Genomic DNA, 18,864 nt, shown 5'->3' with positions numbered 1-18,864 from the left:
TTACCTCATCGATAAAAACAAATCACATAACCATGGTAACTGTAAACATGTCATTTACCAACGCAGAAGCGTATGATTGATAGAGCGTATGATGATTTATTTTCAATGTTTCGAATACGACGCAACGCATGGCAAAAATGTGTAATGCAATTACAACAAAGAAAGACATTTTTCTCTAGAAGTGTTTTTAAGATTGATTTAGCGATTACGGAAAACTGGCAACGTGTAGCCCATTCAGACATCTCTATGAATTCGTAAATCACATTGGTGCGCAATGCATAGAGTTCACACATAATCTGGGAACTCCGAAAACAAATTAATAACAAATTATCTCACATTTTGTAAACAGCCTGAAATTTTTTAGGCTTATTACAATAAGCCCACAAAGTGGACAACTGTTTCTTTAAAAAGCCTGGTTTTATTGAGGCTTTTTGCAATTAGCCTTACAGTCGACGGCGTATTAAGAATAAGCTAGGGTGGGGTTGTTGTGATTAACGCATTATACTTGTTGAAACGTGTGCGCCGCAGTAGCATCGCATATTGTTCTTGGTTTTCTTATAGGTTAGTTTAACTATTGTTGCAGTGCAGTCAAGGATAAACAACTAATAAGGTAAACAAAAATAGAAGAGCGTGAAACGTAGGTAGAAATGTAGAAAGTTTATCGATTAAAGGGGTGTCTAGCTGTTAATTTCAAACAAAAATAAGTTACACTAGTTTATTGAAACAAAACGCCGTATTTTATTGGTTTTAACCGTTACACAACTGTTTCCTATGATTTACTAATATATTAGGTAACCAAAAAAGTTAGTGCGGTTAAATTATAAAGATTATAAAATTTAAATTTACAATAGTTTTTAATGTTTTCCCTCCTTATAGCCTTAATGATGTCTGCAATAATTGTAGACGAAAATAACATGAGAATAAACTTTAATGCGCAAATGAAAGATACTGCAATAAGAGTGAAAATGTCGTAAAGAATCCTTGGACAAAAGCAACTTTGGAAGAAGCAATTCGCGAAATTTTGGATGCAAATAACCCTGAAAAAAAGAAGACTAGTAGACAATATGGATTAACCAGAAAATACGGCACAATGGAGATTGGCGAAACAAGAATTTTAATCAAAAAAAGAAGAAGTAATGAGGATCCTGTAGTAGTAATGATTCCGGTTGAAGAATACTTTGACAGACTTCTTCAATGTCACCGTGCACTCCATGCACTGGACATGGAGGAAGAGATAAAATGCTGTTTGAATTAAAAAATAAATTTTACATTCCCAGACCAGCAGTTGAAATGTTTGTATCGCTTTGTAAAATGTATAATACGAAGAAATCTCAACAACAACGTAATATTGTGGTAAGACCAATCACAACAAAAGATTTTAACCTTCGCAGTCAAGTTGATTTGATCGACTTTCAATCAACTCCATGTCGAGGATATAAATGGTTAATGAATTATCAAGATCATGCAACTAAATTTTGTCTTCTGCGACCTTTAACAACAAAGCGTGTTGCTGAAGTTGCAATGGAACTACTGAAGATATTTTTGGATTTCGGCGCACCGCACATTCTGCAAAGCGACAACGGACGTGAATTTACAGCTGATGTGGTTAAAGAACTTTCTGGTATGTGGGCTGATTGTAAACTAGTACATGGAAGACCTCGACATCCGCAATCACAGGGAAGCGTAGAGCGCTGCAACTAGGATGTTGAAAATATGTTACGTTCGTGGATGGATGACAATAAGAATACAGATTGGGTGATAGGATGCCGCTTCGTTCAGTCGTCAAAGCACAGGATCATAGGGCGCAGTCCATATACCGCCCTTTTTGGAACGGAACCAAAGATAGGACTAAATTCAACTAACATTCCACAGGCAATTCTTAAAAAAGTTTTTAGTGAAGAAGATTTGGAAAAGTTAAGAAATGACGAATATAAGGGAAAAGTTGGAGAAAATCAAGATGAAAACCAATTCTCTAATGTTCAAGAGTTGTGTTTTATTTGTTCGGGATATTTGAATGAAACACCTTTTGTTTCATGCTCTTCATGTTCCATGAAGATTCATAAAACTTGTTTCCAAAACGTTTGCTCAATCTCCGATGAAAATGATATGGAGTATCAATGCGATATTTGTAATAGACAAGAAAATATATCTTCACAACGTCAAAAAGCACACGAAGGTCATAAACGAGCGGCAGAAAAAATTATTGAAAATAACGGGAAGAACCTAAAATCGGTCACAGTTGGAAATTTTGTTCTATTAAATGTGCCGAAAGTCGACCGTGGCCCTTTAGACGCACCAAATTTAATTAGAAAAATTCTTAAAATTAATAATGATGTTTATCAGATAGGAACAAAGAGTGGAATTATCAAAACATGGTTTTCTAGAAGTGACTTCCAAATTTCTGGCGCACAATTTGTTGAAGATATCCCCGAAGAATATATATCTATTCGTCAAGCTGTAGCAAATGAGTCAATGTTTGGAGTTTGCCCACTTTGCTTATAAGGATTTTTTTGCCAAACCTCTAGGCCTTACCGTTGTCGAGATACAGCCGCTCCGTACGCTTAACGGGACACCTGTATATATCATGATTCTTAAAAATACAGCGAATATAAAACTTCTAGGTATGAATGTCATTACTCACCACGAGATTTATAATTGATAATAAACAAGATAATTTTATTATGAAATTGAAAATTAACCTCAAGCGTATTTCTTAGATTCTTAAATAAAAACATCTATAAAAAGGAGTGAAATTAATCAATGTAGAAAAACTGTGGTTACATAAATATTTATTGAAAACACAAAGCAACAATCTCTTTATCGATTTAGATTTGCATTGTCACGATATATGAACGGTACAATGTAGAATAAAGTGTTATAATTGTGAGTTTTTGATACATTTTTTGTGAACGACATTTTCAACGATTAATACAATTAAAGCAGTTCCAATACCAATTCCAAATATTAAAAAGGAATAATAACAATCGATTAAACCAACGCTCATAAAATTGCTTTCTGCTCGTTGACAAACTGGTTTTCGAACGTAAACGTTTCTAAATTCCCGATTTTGAACGCCGGTTTCATGCAATTTCCTAAATCTAAAATAAATCCACCAAAAAAAAAAATTGTTCTAGTTAAACATTTCATAATTTTTTCGGTAATCTTACCCAAACTTAAAAAGTTCTTTATAACTGCTATTTTTAGCAACAGCAACCCAAGGATCGATAACTTGGAGAAATTCAATTCCTCTCAAACCGCATTTTTCATTTTCCTGAAATGTTTCAGACACAACTTTATATCCTATGGACGCCTCAACGTGAAAAGCAAAAAATTCCTCTCTCATTTTTTTAATACCAGTGTAAAGATCCATAAAATTCGATGTGGTTCCTTTTGGTGCGATTTTCTGCTGATAAATTGCTTTTCTTACATCATCATTTGCTGTCTAAAAAAAAATAATTCTAATACTGATGCATAATTAATAATTCAAATTTACTTCAAAATAGTATTTGCTGTAAGGTGTTAATTCAACACCTAATTGAATCCTTGAATTAAGTAAATCTTCAACTGTATTAATACTATCGCTTGTGGATTGAAGTAAAGCTACGATATTTGCAGAATAAGATGTGTATAAAAACATGAGAATTAAAAAAACTATAAATGCCGCTATTCTTCCGGCAGCGCTTCTTGGTTCAACTTCACTTCCTTGTTGACAAACGGCACCTAAACTAAGAACGACGCACTCCATAAAATCAGGTTCTAAAACGTTGTGTTTTCCTTCCAAATTTTTTTTAAATTCTTCATCGCTCCACTCCCACCTTGCAATTATGTAAATCAAAATGCAGATTAGCACCACCAATAAAAAACTTGCCAACCATACGATTTTTGAAAATGGTAAAGTTAAAACGTTGTGGACATAAGATAGTGGCGGGGCTTTAAACATAAAAACGGCCCTCGTTGGAGTTGTTGGTGCAATGTATTCCATTACTTCCGTTCTATCGATTGTAAAAAATACTGCGGTACCTAAAAGATGTCTAAATATAAAGTTATATATATCAAAGTTGATATTTTACCTCCCAAATCAGCTCTTTTTGCTTGTAATTCGCCAACCATTCCGGAGTAAATCCCGGTTGTTACATTTTTATACCCCCAAGTATTTGTCATTGAAAAATTTCCTGTTGAATTTAATGTATTAAGAACGGTATGGCTTAAAATAAAATTTAGTTTTGATATGGTATCAATGTGTTTATCTCTAAAAAGAAAAATATTTAATTTATATTAATTAAAGTGAACTGAACAAAAATACAGGGTGTCTCAGCGAGACCGGTCATTAGACGTTTCTGGGGTTCTGTGCAAACAAAAAATTTGAGAATGCAGACTCTGTATGGAACACCCTGTATATTTTTACATATTTGGATTTGTCTGTTTGGAAGGTTTATAAATAACTTTACTTTTTGCAATTTGAACCAGCAATTCTCGAATTTTTCTAGAAAAATTTGCTCCAGCGGACATTTGTTCAAAAAATCATAGAACACTCAATTTTTGAGATATCAATTTAGGATTCAGAACATGTTTAAACAACATGATAGAGTATGTTTTGGTGCCGAGAACGGCTGTCTAGATCGTTTGGTCACTTTACTATGTTACGTTAACTTTTCGAAATTTGGAATCACCATAACTTCATTTTTTTAAATGGCACCCCCCATATTTTATTACTTAGTCGTCTTCGGCGTCTCATTTTACATCTTTTATATTCCATGTGTCCTATGCCTAACATTAATAGTTTGAGAAATAATTAGGGTTTTTTGAAAAATGCTCACATACACTGTTGGAAATAATTCACGAGCACACCCTATATAATCTGAACGCGTGAAGATAAATCCATAATATTTGTGGAGCACAAAGGTTTACTGTAGACGAGTTTATTCAGGGAGTTTCGAGTTGTTTCGTCGCGGCATTGTTGACTGAGCCGCCCTTCCAAGTGGAACATTCCGTCGCTATGGAGACCGAAGTGGATGGAAAATACCCGTTGTTTTTAGTGTGGTGTGAGGGACCACATTGTTATCGTACTCTGTGCGCAATGGATGGGCGACCGCGTTACTTAAGCGAGGAATGTTTGTGGGTGTACACATTGAGGGTGTATCGTTCTGTGAAATTGCCCTTCGTCTCGAGCGGTCGTTATCGGCAGTGCAACGGGCATGGTGAGAATGGTCTGAGGTAGGACATAGGTACCTTCAGCCGCGGCCGGGACGACCCTGCGTGTCCCCAGCACACGAGCATCGCGCTCTTGTGCTCAGCGCTTTAGCGTCGTGTGTGTCCTCGTCAAGGCAACTTGGAGCTGTTTGGCCACCGGCAGGGGAAGGCGCACTCACTACGCGAACAGTACGGCGGCGTTTGGTAGATAGTGGACTGGCGCGCGCGTCGTGCGATACAGCGGATTCCAGTAACACCCGAGCACCGCAGCATACGTCACGAATGGGTCTACGCTAGGCATAAGTAAGTTGCCGAGTAGAGGGACATTTTGTTTTCCGACGAATCAAGATTCGAATTGAGCACCGGTGATGCGCGAATTTTAGTTCATCGGAGCCGTGATGATCGTCTACTCGAGCAGTGTGTGCAAGAACGCCCTATCCACCGACAACCGAGCATTATGGTATGGGGTGCGATTACACATGGTGGACGTACACGTCTGCTGTGTGTATAGCAGACCATGACGGGTCAACGCTACGTAGATGAGGTGCTACGGTCCGTTGTGCTTCCCTACGTTCGGCGGCTTCCAGGTCTGCTATACATGCACGACAACGTACGACAGCACATCAGGCGTGTTAGGCTAAACACATACTGACGCGACGAGCAAAGCGGCGAGCAGAGCGGTGAGGAAAGCGGCGAAAACAAACTATACATATCCAAATGAGTAGAACATAGTGGTGCGGCGCGGCGCCAAGTAGCAGTGTGGTCATAAGAGAGTATAGCGGCGCGTTCAAGCAAGTTTGTTTTCTCCGCTCTCCTCTTTGATACAAAATGGATGTTGAAGCTTTAATACATGAAAACGTTACATGAAAAGTTACAAAAATAAAATAAAATGGTTGAGAAATTGCAAGAGGTAACCACTTTTTATGAGTTCGCGAAAACCAGAAATAAAATGTATAAATGCGCATGTGTTGAAAATAAAATAAAATTACATAGAGGGTGTTCAGATGAAACAAATCCCTTCTGCGAGTATAATTGTCTGCGAGGCAACAACTCTAAAATCTGTTTTTTAAAAATGTATGTAATGTATATAATTTGTATTTTATAGTTAATATTTCCAGGTGTTGAATAGTAAGGTAAGGGAAGGGGATAATAAAATTTGGATTTTTAAATTAATAGAAAAATATAGGATAGGAAATACAAGGATAGGGTGTAGACAGGAGTTGGGTGTTGCCGCAGGGACCCCAAAATCTGCGAACAGTGTGTGCGGCTAAGTACACTGATCCTCGGTATTTTGGGGAAATGGGTTATTGAGGCATTTGTATAAGGGTGGCTTTAAGGGGAGGACCTGCTCATTAAGACACTCAAGTCTTGTATTAGTTTTTATGAATTTGTCTATTTCATAGCTCTCTAAAAGTTCAAGTTTGTGGCCTTTATTTTGTTTATGTATCAGTGTTACATTTTCTTTAATATCAAAAGTGTGGTTGTGCAGAGATAGGTGTTTACCAAAATTAGAGTTGGGTTTTATTAAATGTTCTCTAATTCTTGTTTTTAGGGCTCTCATTGTTTTGCCAATATATGTGGCTCCGCAAATATTACATTCTAAACTGTAAACACCGTTAAGTTCCAACAAGTCTAGCTTATCTTTTGCATTATGCAAAAGTTTTTGTAAGGTGTGATTGTTTTTGTAAGATATGCTGATTCCATATTTATTGAAAATGTTTCTGATATTGTGAGCTATTTTGCCGGGATAAGTAATTGATCTGTATGTATCAAAGTTTTGAGTTATAGGTTGAAGACCTGTAGAGTTGTTAAGGTTTTGTTTAAAAATGAATTTATTAATTATTTTGTCAATTTGGGATAATTGAGTTTAGTTGCTTATGTTTTTCAATTTCTATAGTAAATTTATGATTTTTATGGAGGTTATTAATGTATTTATGGAAATCATCTATCAAATTGAATCCGTCATCATCCCAAATTATCAAAATATCATCAACATACCTCATTGTATTGGTAAAATTTATCATTGAATAATGGCGTAGTTGTTCATACAAATGATGAAATTCGCCATGTATATGTCTACTTTTATTTATTTCATGTACATTACAACTTCTCTTCCTTTTATATTTTAATAAATACCAAAATTTCAGGGAAGAATTTTCTAATAGTAATAAATCCATACCTCCTTATTAGACGCGCCACTATGTGAATGCAACTCTTTTATTACCGCGATTCTCGGTCGCCGCTTTCTTCACCGCTCTCCTCGCCGCTTTGCTCGTCGCTCCAGTATGAGTTTAGCCTTATACAGACCTTTGTGGAAGAGCACCATATACGAATGCTGCCATGGCTAGCTCGGTTTCCGCATCTGAATCCGATCGAACATGTTTGGGACATGACTGGTCGGAGACTTCTACGTTATCCGGCTTCCTCGGCTAACGTTGAGGAGCTATGGAGGCGAGTTGAGGTGGCATGGTTGGCCATCCCTCTCGCTACAATATAGCGACTTTTAGACTCCATGCCACGTCGTGTAGCGATGGTACGCAAAGCTCACGGGGGATACTCTCGCTATTGATATTTCTCCTCCCAGCGGAGTTGTGCCGTTCTCCATGTGAGAGTAAGTTATACTACTTTAGTACTACTTCCATACCCAATTTTATTGCGCTAGACCGGAGCCTACGATATTCCAGGCCGTACTGTGATGGTGAGGGTTCGGGGTATAAACTACGATGACAAAGACGGACTATAGCAGTGTAGCCGTTTTAAGAAGACGTTCATCGTTCTACGTGGAAAGAAAAAATATTTGTTTTTATGTGGCATTAAATTTTCTTACTTTCCTACTATTTTCTGCAAAATTATTATTATTTATGATTTTTGTATAATTATTTAAAAATATATTGCACAGAACCGATGTAACTTTATTTTCTAGACTAAGCTTAACTCTGAGAAAATATTAACTAAAAACACAATCTTCTTTATAAAAAGAGGAAAATCTGATGAAAAACAAAAATGAAAAATTAAATAAGACGCAGAAAACCTACAGAAAAATCCCTGAAAATATCTAACGTTTAAAACTGTGAGGACGCTCCGACCACCTCTCAGCTCGACAGTTAAAACACGACTGAGGTACCCCGAGATAAAGAATCGTACCCTGAGATTCGAGTCTCCCCACCATTACAGTATGGCCTGGAATATCGTAGGCTCCGGCTAGACACACGCGTTCAGATTATACAGGGTGTGCTCGTGAATTATTTCCAACAGTGTATCATATGGATATTAACCTACTATCCGTGCAAAAAGTCAAGGCCCCTCACTTTAGAGATCGATATCTTCGTAACCGCTCGATGGAAAAAATTGCTGTAAAGTTTATTGTAATCAGTGAACATTTCTGCGTATCACATGTTAATTTGGAAATTTTCGGGTCCGCGGTTTTACTTTTATCGCGAGTTAAGTGAAAAAAGTACCCGATTTTTGAGAGTGCCAGCAACTTTGTCTACTTTGCCATTTTTTCTCTCCAAAACTATTTGACGAAAAAATTTCAAATTTGAACTGGTGGTAAACCGATGTGTTCTTAATGTGGGGCATATTTTATTTTTTTGATATTCCATATAGTTTCGCAGAAAATTGCGGTTTAGTAGGATGCTGTTATTTCGAAAACGACCTGGCGAATTTCAACGCGGTTTTTACCAAAATATGTCAAATAACGCGGATTTTCGGATTCCGTTATCAGTTTTTCAAAAATAAGGCTCCCTAATTTTTTAAGAGCGATTTAATTGAATTACAAATTAAAGAGAAACAGAAATCAGCTATGCGGGGAGAGGAAGGTTCCGTCCAATCGGAACAGATGGTGCGTCCCAGACAGTACGTCGCGCCTTTATCTTGCCTATATAAAGAAATAAGGCGCGACGTCCTGTCTGGGACGCACCATCTGTTCCGATTGGCCGGAACCCTCGTCACCCCGCAGAGCTTATTTCTGTTTCTTTTAAATTTTAAATATTATTAACCTTTATGGGGAGGATATCAACAAACAAATCAAGGATTTGAATAACTCACGAATTAGACAACGCAAGCTGTTGAGCAGTTTGGCCTTTCTACGAAGATGCAGAGAGAAGAAAGTAACGCCAACCTTCTTGAAGATGAAGCACCACATCGACTCCGCTGCAGCACGTAGAATTTTGATTAGGACAGAACAAGTACTGCTACGAGCAAGAATCCACAAGACCTTCAATGATCTACAAAAAATAAGTGAGAAGTTACTACGACTCCACCTCTCACTGAAGTGGAAGAAGACTGGGACAAAGTGGACAGACTAACAATGGAGAAGGCTGATCGCGAATTTCAGAAGACCCGTGACACGCACATCAAGAAGTTTGAATCTCTGGAACGCCGGTCGCAGAAGAAAAAAGGTAATAGTTTACCAGTAGAAACAATCGTCATTAACAGATCGAATATCCCACTAACGAAAGACGAAACCTCTGTGCTCGCCAAAGGATTGAACTACACAATCGCCCCGAAGAAGGTCCCAAAACTAGGAAATCATCTGTGAAGTGGAAACAGCTGTTCGAGGGATGCCTACACTGAAAGCCGAAGAGATCCGACAAGAAGTTACGAGAGTACTAAAGTCAGCAAAACCACCAAAATCCAACTTGACGGTTGGTGAAAAGAAGGCACTCCGATCTATAAAAGAAAAGTCAGAAATCGTCTTGTCTGCTGGTAACACGCAGACAAGGGGAATGCCACTGTTGTTATGGACAGGAAAGAATACGACGACAAAATGTTGAACCTACTGCACCCAGCCACCTACAGGAAGATCAAGAACCCACAGACAAAATCGTAAGAAAAATGAAGGAACTGATAAAATCCACAGGAATTCCAGCAGAACAGCAGAAAGGTTTGTTTGTGCAGGCGACGGTACCACCATTAATCTACGGACTACCGAAGATTCACAAACCAGACGTCCCCCTCCGCCCTATCGTCAGCGCCATCAACTCCCCAACATACCAGCTGGCCAAACATCTTGCAAAGATTTTGTCTCCCTTTACAGGTAACACGGAATCGTATGTCAGCGATTCTACACATTTTGTGGAATCGGTAAAAGGTGTAAAGCTGGATGCTGGGGATATGTTGGTAAGTTTCGATGTGGAATCCCTTTTTACTAGGGTACCAGTTAAGGATGCTGTAGAGGGTCTTCGCCGAAAACTCATTCCGGAGGGTTTACCAGGATACGTGCCAGATCTGGTGGAGTATTGCTTATCGTCGACGTATTTTAGCTGGAAAGGAGAATTTTACGAGCAGTTCGAAGGGGCAGCCATGGGGTCTCCACTATCGCCAGTTATAGCTAACACTTCGAACCCTGTTTCTGAGGAAGGTTGCAACATGGCATCCGAAACGTCAAACCTTTTATTAAAAGACGCACGGCAAAACCCGAAAGTTTCTAGTGTCGGTTCTAGTTTTAGTTCTAATTTTAGTTTAATTCACACCGGCCGTGAAAGCCTTCGTACTTACAAGAAAAAATTATTAAAAATTAATTTTTTATAAATATTTTGCAAATTGTAATAAATTAGTATAAAAAATATATTTTATAAATTACTTGTTGTTCCAATGTTTGTATCTTATTTCAATACGAATTTGGGGCGCCAAAAATGAGTTCGTACCCCGGCGATCGTTTACCACGGCGCGCCACTGGGTGCCATTTAAAAAATGAAGTTATGGTACTTCCAAACTTTGAAAAGTTAACGTGCCATAGTAAAGTGATCAAACGTTCTAGACCGCAGTTCTCGGCACCAAAACATACTCCATCATGTTGCTTAAGCATGTTCTCAATCCTAAATTGATATCCCAAAAATTGAGTGTTTTCTGATTTTTTGAATAAATGTCTGCTGGAGCAGATTTTTCTAAAAAAATTCGAATAACTCGAGATCGACCGAATCTAATTGCAAAAAGTAAAGTTATTTATAAACCTTGAAAACAGACAAATCGAAATATGTAAAAATATACAGGGTGTTCCATTTAGAAAAATAAAGTTGGTGGCGACCGGTCTCGCTGAGACACCCCTGTATAAATTTAACCTGTAATCCCATAAATGATTTAATGAATCTGTATTCGTTATAACATATGAGACATTCACAATAGTTCCAAGCAAGTTATATCGATGTTGTATTAAGTTAATATCATCGAAATATATCATTTTTTCGTTCCATTTACCCAAATAAGTTTCTGAAAATGTATCGGCTTTAATTGAAACTTTATAAATCGCTCTTATTTCGATCAAATTTTGGTTTTGAATTGCAATTAAATAAAATCGACTATCTATCAAAACGTTTAATTGAATTGGAACATCTTTTTTATTTCCAAAGAAAAACCAACGGAATCGCGAAGAGAATAAATTCATTTCTTCGGCTTGTTGTAACATATTCTCGTAACCTTTACAATTTGAATCTATTATAAACGATTCTTCATTTGTATTTTGAACATGTTTAATCGTTGAATTAATGTTTTGGAATGATATCGAGTGTTGATTTAATGTTTTAAGCAATTCTTTTTGAATATCTTAAAAAGATTAAAAATATATTAACATTTTTAATGTTTTTAATAATAAACTCACCGTAATTCCAGCAAGTAAAAAAGGTAACTTTAATCGGCGATTTCTGAAGATTTAAAACATCTTTAAGAAAATTAACGATTAAATAAGATTGTGTTGAAGCCATTAAACCCATAAAGACAAAATAAACATGTTTTGATATCATCATTTTCAAGGAGAAATTGACAATAATCTAGTTGCGAGCAAATATTTAAGGATGTGATAATAAGTAAGTATTAAGAGCGTTTCTAATATTAAAGATAACTTTGCCCCAAAATTTCTAATTATATACAATTACATTGAATTTGTGTCATTTGAGACATGAAATCTGTTTACAAGAAATAAACCAAATAAATAATCTATAATTTTTTAATTGTATCTATAAATTAATATTTCAAAAATTAAAATGATGATGGAAATAATAAAACCACCAGCTAAAATAGCTGCTGCTGGGTAACAATCTATAATGCTAACTCCAACAAAAGTACTCCCTCTTGAAGTACACACCGGTTTTTTGGTATACAATAAAGAAACTTCTCTATTTTGAATCCCACTTTCGTATATTTTACGAAATCTGGAATTAAAGGAAATTAATTAAATCGTAATAAAATTTAAACGAAATTAATGCAGACGCAATTTTTAAAATTTCTTTATAAGAAGAATTCTTCTGAATAGCCAACCAAGGATCGGGAACTTGTAAAAATTGGATTTCCTGTAACCCACATTTTTCGCCCTCCAAAAAAGTCTCTCCAACTATTTTATATCCAGCACCGGTTTCCATGTGGAAAGCAAATAAACCTTGTCTCATTCTTCTTACTCCCTCTTCAATTGGAAAATATCTTTCTGGTTGTCCGGGTTGTGCAACTTTTTGTTTATAAATTTCTCTGCGAGTTGGTTCTGAAGCATTCTTAGAAAAAATGATTATTCAAAAAGAATTTAAACAACAATATATGTGTGCGATATGTGTGGGACCAGTTGGATAAAGCAATAAATGAAGAAGATTTTGAAGCTTATCATGATTATTTTGATGTGCGATCGGGAAATAGTAACAAATCAAATGAAGACTATGAAGAGACTGAACAGGATGTTGTCCACGGCCTACTGACAGATTTATTTCATGATCAAGCACCAACATTGGATCCTGCAGATTTTGGTAATCACAACATTCTTATTGTTGAAGAAAATGTTGTAATAGAAATTGAAGCAAATCAAAATGACGAAGATCTCGAAACAGTAGCTTTAGAAGACGTCAATGATAATTTAGGCAGCTATGTCAGTGAAAATCTATCGATTCTAGTTCTAGGTCTTGTGTTAGTTCTAGGTCTAGTGTTAGTGCGCAACCGCTCCATAAAAAAAATTGCAACAAAGTTTGTTGTAATCACTGAACATTTCTACGTAACTTATGTTAATCTGAAAATTTTCGGATCCACGGTTTTCTTTTTACCGCTAGTTAAATGAAAAATGTACCCGAAGAAGAAGAAAAACAAATTTTATTCTTATTGGTGTAATTATTATTTGTTTCCATCATTCGTATCAAAATAAAATAAAGAGTTGCACTTTTTTTTAATGGATAATTGTTATATTTATGTTCTACCGGTTTCGACTCAACATAGAGTCATCTTCAGGAACGCGTCATGATTTGAAAAAAGGGCGGATATGGGCGGATGCGATGAATCCTATCCGAGCGATGATTCATCGCATCCGCCCATAATTACACTTTTATTTTTAATTTTCTTAAGTTTTTAACCACGAACAAATGTTTAATATTGATACCAGGCCTTTTTTCAAATCATGACGCGTTCCTGAAGATGACTCTATGTTGAGTCGAAACCGGTAGAACATAAATATAACAATTATCCATTAAAAAAAAGTGCAACTCTTTATTTTATTTTGAAATTTTATTCTGTACCCACTACATAAAAAAAATAAGAATAACAATAAAAATATCTATATGTATATACAACAAAAATAAAAAAGTTAAGGGGTGAGAATAGGGCTACCGACCAAGGTCTTTCTGCCCGTGATTTTTGTAGTCGGCGGCTTGTTTCAGTCTTCTCTGACGGCCAGGAGTTTTTGGAAGAGAAGAGGTGGGTTGTTGCGAGGGTGGAGTAATCGAGGCGATATAAGCGTGTGTTGCAAGGCGTTGGTAGGAAAATTTAGAATGGATTTATCGGACAAAGATTGAAGACGGGTATGGATAGGGGGTATATCGGTAAGTTGGTATAGCAGATCATTGCAAGGGTTAAAGAGGGTTCCTAATTCGGGTGATGGATCTCAGTGCAGATCTTTCCGCTACTTCCAGGTAGTACTTCGTTCTTCTTGGTGCGTTGCTTAGCAGTATTGATCCATATTCTATAATGGGCCTGCATATGGTCTTGTAGATGTGCGAGGCACATGAGGTAGAGATTCCGCGACCGCTGAACGAGAGAGATTTAAAGTGTTTGGCGCGTGTCTTTACTTTCATCTTCACCTTGGTTGCATGAGTGGAAAACTTAAGCGTTCTGTCAAATATTATGCCAAGGTACTTGCAGGTTGGTGAGACGGAGATTGCCGTTGATTGGATTGTAATTGTGGGAGAGGGAGCGCGGGATGAGAGGAATGGGACAAAAAATTGTGTTTTTGTGGGATTGAGGTACCAATTTTCCGTTTCGTTTATGAGCGTCTGCAGCTTACGGACCGAGGAAGTGATATCCCTACTGTGCGAGACCAATGCTGTGTCGTCGGCGTAAAGAAGTGCGTATGCAGTGAGGTTAAAGGCGTCTGGGTTGTCGTTGTAAAGATCGTGGCAGAATAGAGATAGGCGAACCCTGAGGAAGGCCTTGCTGAGCGGAGAAGCTGTGGGAGAAGTGATTTTTCAACTTCACGATGGAGGAGCGATTCGACAGGAATTGGTTTATCAGGGTTAGAAGGTAGTATGGCGTTTTTAGCTTATCCAGTTTAAATAGCAATCCTTTGTGCCACACGGAGTCAGAGGCCTTTCGAACGTCCAGAAACACTGCTGCAGATTTCAGTTTTACAAAACGTGCCGCAACAAAATAACAAAATAGTTAGTGGCTGGGACGTTGATTTGCCGGATTGGAAGCCAAATTGGTAAGGCGGAATTTTCTTTGATACCGCAGCCAGGAGCTTGTTCTTCAAGTGCGTCTCGAAGAGTTTTCCAATTACGGGGAGCAATGAGATGGGGCGGTAGTTGGCTGGATCAGATAGAGAAGAATCCTTCTTGGGAATACAAGTAATAATTGACGTCTTCCAGTCGCGCGGGAAATGCTGAGTCGTAAGGCAAAAGTTAATTATTTTTCTGATAAAGCCATGGATGTTAAGATCTAGACTTCTAAGCAGTTTCCTCGTGATGTTATCATAACCGGGAGCGGTATCTTTTCCCTGTCCAAGAAGAGTAAAATATTCGTCTTCCAATATGAGAGCATCTTCGGGTGTCTCGAACGGTGTCAAAAATGCGGATTCGTACCAATTATCTATAATGCTTTTATTGTGGGAACAAAACGAAACATCCTCGGTAAAGGTGAATACACCTTCTAGGTAGTCAGCGTGTATGTTGACAATCTCTTCAGGGTTGGAGTGCTGTGGTCGGATCCACGGTTTTCTTTTTACCGCGAGTTAAATGAAAAATGTACCCGATTTTTTACGGAATTGGCAACTTTATCAACTTTGCGATTTTTTTTCTCGAAAACTATCGTACGAAAAAAATTTAATTTTGAACAGGTGGTAGTCTGATGTGTTCTCAATGAGTGGCATATTTTATTTTTTCGTTATTTCATACAGTTTCGCGGAAAATCGCGGTTTAGTAAGACGCCGTTATGTCGAAAACGGTTGGGTGGATTTCCACCAAAATATGTCAAATAATGTTGGTTGTCGGAATCCGTTATCAGTTTTTCAAAATTAAGTCTCCTTATTTTTTTAAGAGCGATTTAATGGAATTACAAATTAAAACGAAACAGAAATAAGCTCTGCGGGGTGACGAGGGTTCCGGCCAATCGGAACAGATGGTGCGTCCTAGACAGGACGTCGCGCCTTATTTCTTTATATAGGCAAGATAAAGGCGCGACGTACTGTCTGGGACGTTGAAATTCGCTAGGTCGTTTTCGAAATAACCGCATCCTACTAAACCGCGATTTTCTGCGAAACTATATGGAATATCGAAAAAATAAAATATGTCCCACATTAAGAACACATCGGTTTACCACCAGTTCAAATTTGAAATTTTTTCGTCAAATAGTTTTGGAGAGAAAAAATCGCAAAGTAGACAAAGTTGCTGGCACTCTCAAAAATCGGGTACTTTTTTCACTTAACTCGCGATAAAAGTAAAACCGCGAACCCGAAAATTTCCAAATCAACATGTGATACGCAGAAATGTTCACTGATTACAATAAACTTTACAGCAATTTTTTCCATCGAGCGGTTACGAAGATATCAATCTCTAAAGTGAGGGGCCTTAACTTTTTGCACGGATAGTAGTGCTACCTACCACTGTCACTAGAACTAACATTACACCTAGAACTAGAAACATTCAGGTTTAGCAGTCTTAAAAGACGCACGTTTATTTAGTTAGACTAAATAAATCCATTTGAAGTGCAAAATTGCTTGACAATATCTACAGGGTGTTTCGGTAACTCAGGGAACAAGTTTAACCACATATACTATAGTAAAAATGATGACGATTCATGTAAAAAAAAATTAGTAAAAGTCTTCAATTTTCAAGGCAATTTATGAGTTGGATCGGTCCGCGGGAACAATGCTATACAGGTGTTCCTAAAGTTTGTTTGCTCAGAACTTTTTTATTCTATCATAACCATACATTTAGTTTTGCAGTTTCTAATAGTAAATTTAGTTTAGAAACTTTTTATTGATAAAAATCTCCGTTTTCGTGTTAAATGCAAAAATGTTGGGTTCAAAAAAGATATTTCCTTGTTTTTCGGCCAATTTTAAAAACTAAAACGGCTAGATCCAAAAACTTAGTTGAAAAATTTCTTTATTTAACCATTTCTGTATCTTTTATGGTTTTTGAGATCCCAATAGTGGAGGTGGAATTTAAATTACCCTGTATATGTATACAGGTGTCTCACGTAACTGGTTCGTTAGAACTTTTTCATCTTCCACTATTCGTAGAGATTTGAAATTTTGGTAACAAGGGTTGTTCATTCGGAACTTTCGATCTAAAATATTTTCAGGATGGCCGCCACTTCCGGTCTATCGGAAGTAGACCATAACTTCGCTATTTTAAATGGAATGCTATAATTTTTATTACACAGTTTAATTGTACGTAAAAAAATAGGTTGCCTTTCATAAAAGTTATTGGTACCTAGCGTTTTTTGTTTTCGAGTTATTTTGGTTTTAAACTTTTTTTGGTAAATTTCAACATGCTCTTTAAAACTCCATATCTCAGCCAAAGTTCATTCAAAAATGATCTACTTTGGCACAGTTACTCTTCAGATGTTGTCAAATAGATTGCCATTTGTTGTATCGGAGTATCTTATACAGGATGGTCAAAAATTGAATTACTGTTTCTCCATATTCAATGGCGAGAAAGTCGAATATTTTAAATGGAACGCCCCATATTTTTTTAGGCTATCAGGAAGAGAATTTAATTCTCTACAAATTACCTATACACATTCCCATACCTATTTATTGTAGTTTGCCTCATATTGCGATATTTATTAAAACATGCATGAAATGCAGGTTTTTTTATTAGAAAAATATGGAATGTTGACAGTTTTTGGTCCATGTTTGTATTATTGTTGCCATTAGTTAAAAGTTAGGTAAACCAACCCAACCCAACCTAACGACCACCATGAGGAAAAATTTCCAAAAATTGATCTATTAGTTCTGGATATATCGAGACCAAAAGAAATCGCACATTTCCGGTCACCAGTGACCACCCTGTATAAGCTACTCTGATACAATATATGACAATCTATTTGAGAGCATCTGACGGGTAATCGTGCTAATTTAGAGCTATTTTGAATGAACGTTGGCTGGGATATAGGGTTTTAAAGTGCATGGTGAAATTTGCCAAAAAACCTTAAAAAAAATCAAAATAACTCCAAAACGAAAAACGGACCAGTTACGTGAGACACCCTGTATATTCACTGATATTTGAGTGTTCTGTGGAACACTCTAAAAAGTGTTGAAAGGACAAAAATGGTATTGAGAAATTAATTTATTACCGGAAAATAAAAATGATTAAAAACTGTGTCATCAACACCAACTTGTAATCTTGAATGTAATAAATCTTCTAAAGTTTGAATGCTAGTTGAAGATGATTGCAACAATGCGACGATATTCGCCGAATACGAAGTATAAAGAAACATTAACGATGTAAATAAAAATAAAGTTATTATTCTTCCAGGAGTTGTATTTGGTAAAACTGACGAACCTTGTTGGCAAATTGCACTAATTGCTAATAGTGAGACGTTTGATAATGAAGGTTCCAAATCATCAGTTGATTCAATCTAAAACCCACATTATTTAATAAATTAAAATAAATTAAATTTAAGCTAAACTAACTTTGATTAATTTCAATTTATGCGATTCCCATATCAGTATAAAATACAACTCTAGCATAATTAGAATAACTAAAAATATAGAAGCGATCCATACTCTGGTTTGAAAAGGTAAAGTAAACACATTTGTGATGTAAGATAGTTTCGGTTGACGAAAAACGAATTTTGATTTAGTTGGTGTTGTCATCGCTATGTAATCGATTATTTCTATCCGATCGGATGTAAAGAATAGGGGTGTTCCTCCGATTTCGGCTTCTTTTCTAGTTAATTCTCCAAGCATCCCACTCCACGCACCAATATCATTTTTGTAACCCCAAGTGGATTGTATTGAATAATTCATCGTTACATTTAACCAATTGGAAAGATGAAGCATAAAGACATAATTTACTTTGGCTATAGAATCAATGTGTCTATCTCTGCAACAAATTAAATATATATATAAAAGAAATTATGTTATTATATGGTAGGTTTTGAAGATGGTCTGTCTGGGACCGAAACTTTCAAGATATCCGAATAGATTGCCAGAATTTGCAAGTCAAAGTTGAGTACTGTTAATTGCTGTTGAAACCATGGGTCGATAAG

The 18,864-nt window shown here is 36.6% G+C and overlaps 3 protein-coding genes across 3 annotated transcripts; 2 read left to right on the top strand and 1 right to left on the bottom strand.

The window, feature by feature from the left end:
• Positions 1-1,311: 1,311 nt before the first annotated feature.
• Positions 1,312-1,701, top strand: LOC139429146 (KRAB-A domain-containing protein 2-like). Its single transcript, XM_071194636.1, has one exon. The coding sequence runs from the start codon at positions 1,312-1,314 to the stop codon at positions 1,699-1,701; it is 390 nt and encodes a 129-aa protein (XP_071050737.1).
• A 12-nt stretch (positions 1,702-1,713) lies between these two features.
• Positions 1,714-2,502, top strand: LOC139429145 (uncharacterized). The gene has a single exon (XM_071194635.1). The coding sequence runs from the start codon at positions 1,714-1,716 to the stop codon at positions 2,500-2,502; it is 789 nt and encodes a 262-aa protein (XP_071050736.1).
• Positions 2,503-2,767: 265 nt separating this feature from the next.
• Positions 2,768-18,692, bottom strand: LOC111423414 (ionotropic receptor 75a-like). The gene is given in 10 exon segments (XM_071194634.1): positions 2,768-3,098; positions 3,168-3,442; positions 3,494-4,020; positions 4,071-4,249; positions 11,253-11,733; positions 11,789-11,848; positions 12,112-12,338; positions 12,397-12,671; positions 17,947-18,231; positions 18,287-18,692. Coding segments are annotated over 10 exon segments (2,901 nt in total). The 5' UTR covers positions 18,656-18,692; the 3' UTR covers positions 2,768-2,875.
• Positions 18,693-18,864: the final 172 nt, after the last annotated feature.

This window comes from Onthophagus taurus, chromosome 2 (assembly GCF_036711975.1).
Source record: "Onthophagus taurus isolate NC chromosome 2, IU_Otau_3.0, whole genome shotgun sequence".
NCBI lineage: Eukaryota > Metazoa > Arthropoda > Insecta > Coleoptera > Scarabaeidae > Onthophagus > Onthophagus taurus.
The sequence above is the reverse complement of the archived record's forward strand: the minus strand, read 5'-3'. Positions and strand labels throughout refer to the sequence as shown.

What these genes read in the sequence shown, in the direction of transcription:
- LOC139429145 (XM_071194635.1), top strand. Translation starts at nt 1,714, where the DNA reads ATGTTACGTTCGTGGATGGATGACAATAAGAATACAGATTGGGTGATA.
- LOC139429146 (XM_071194636.1), top strand. Translation starts at nt 1,312, where the DNA reads ATGTATAATACGAAGAAATCTCAACAACAACGTAATATTGTGGTAAGA.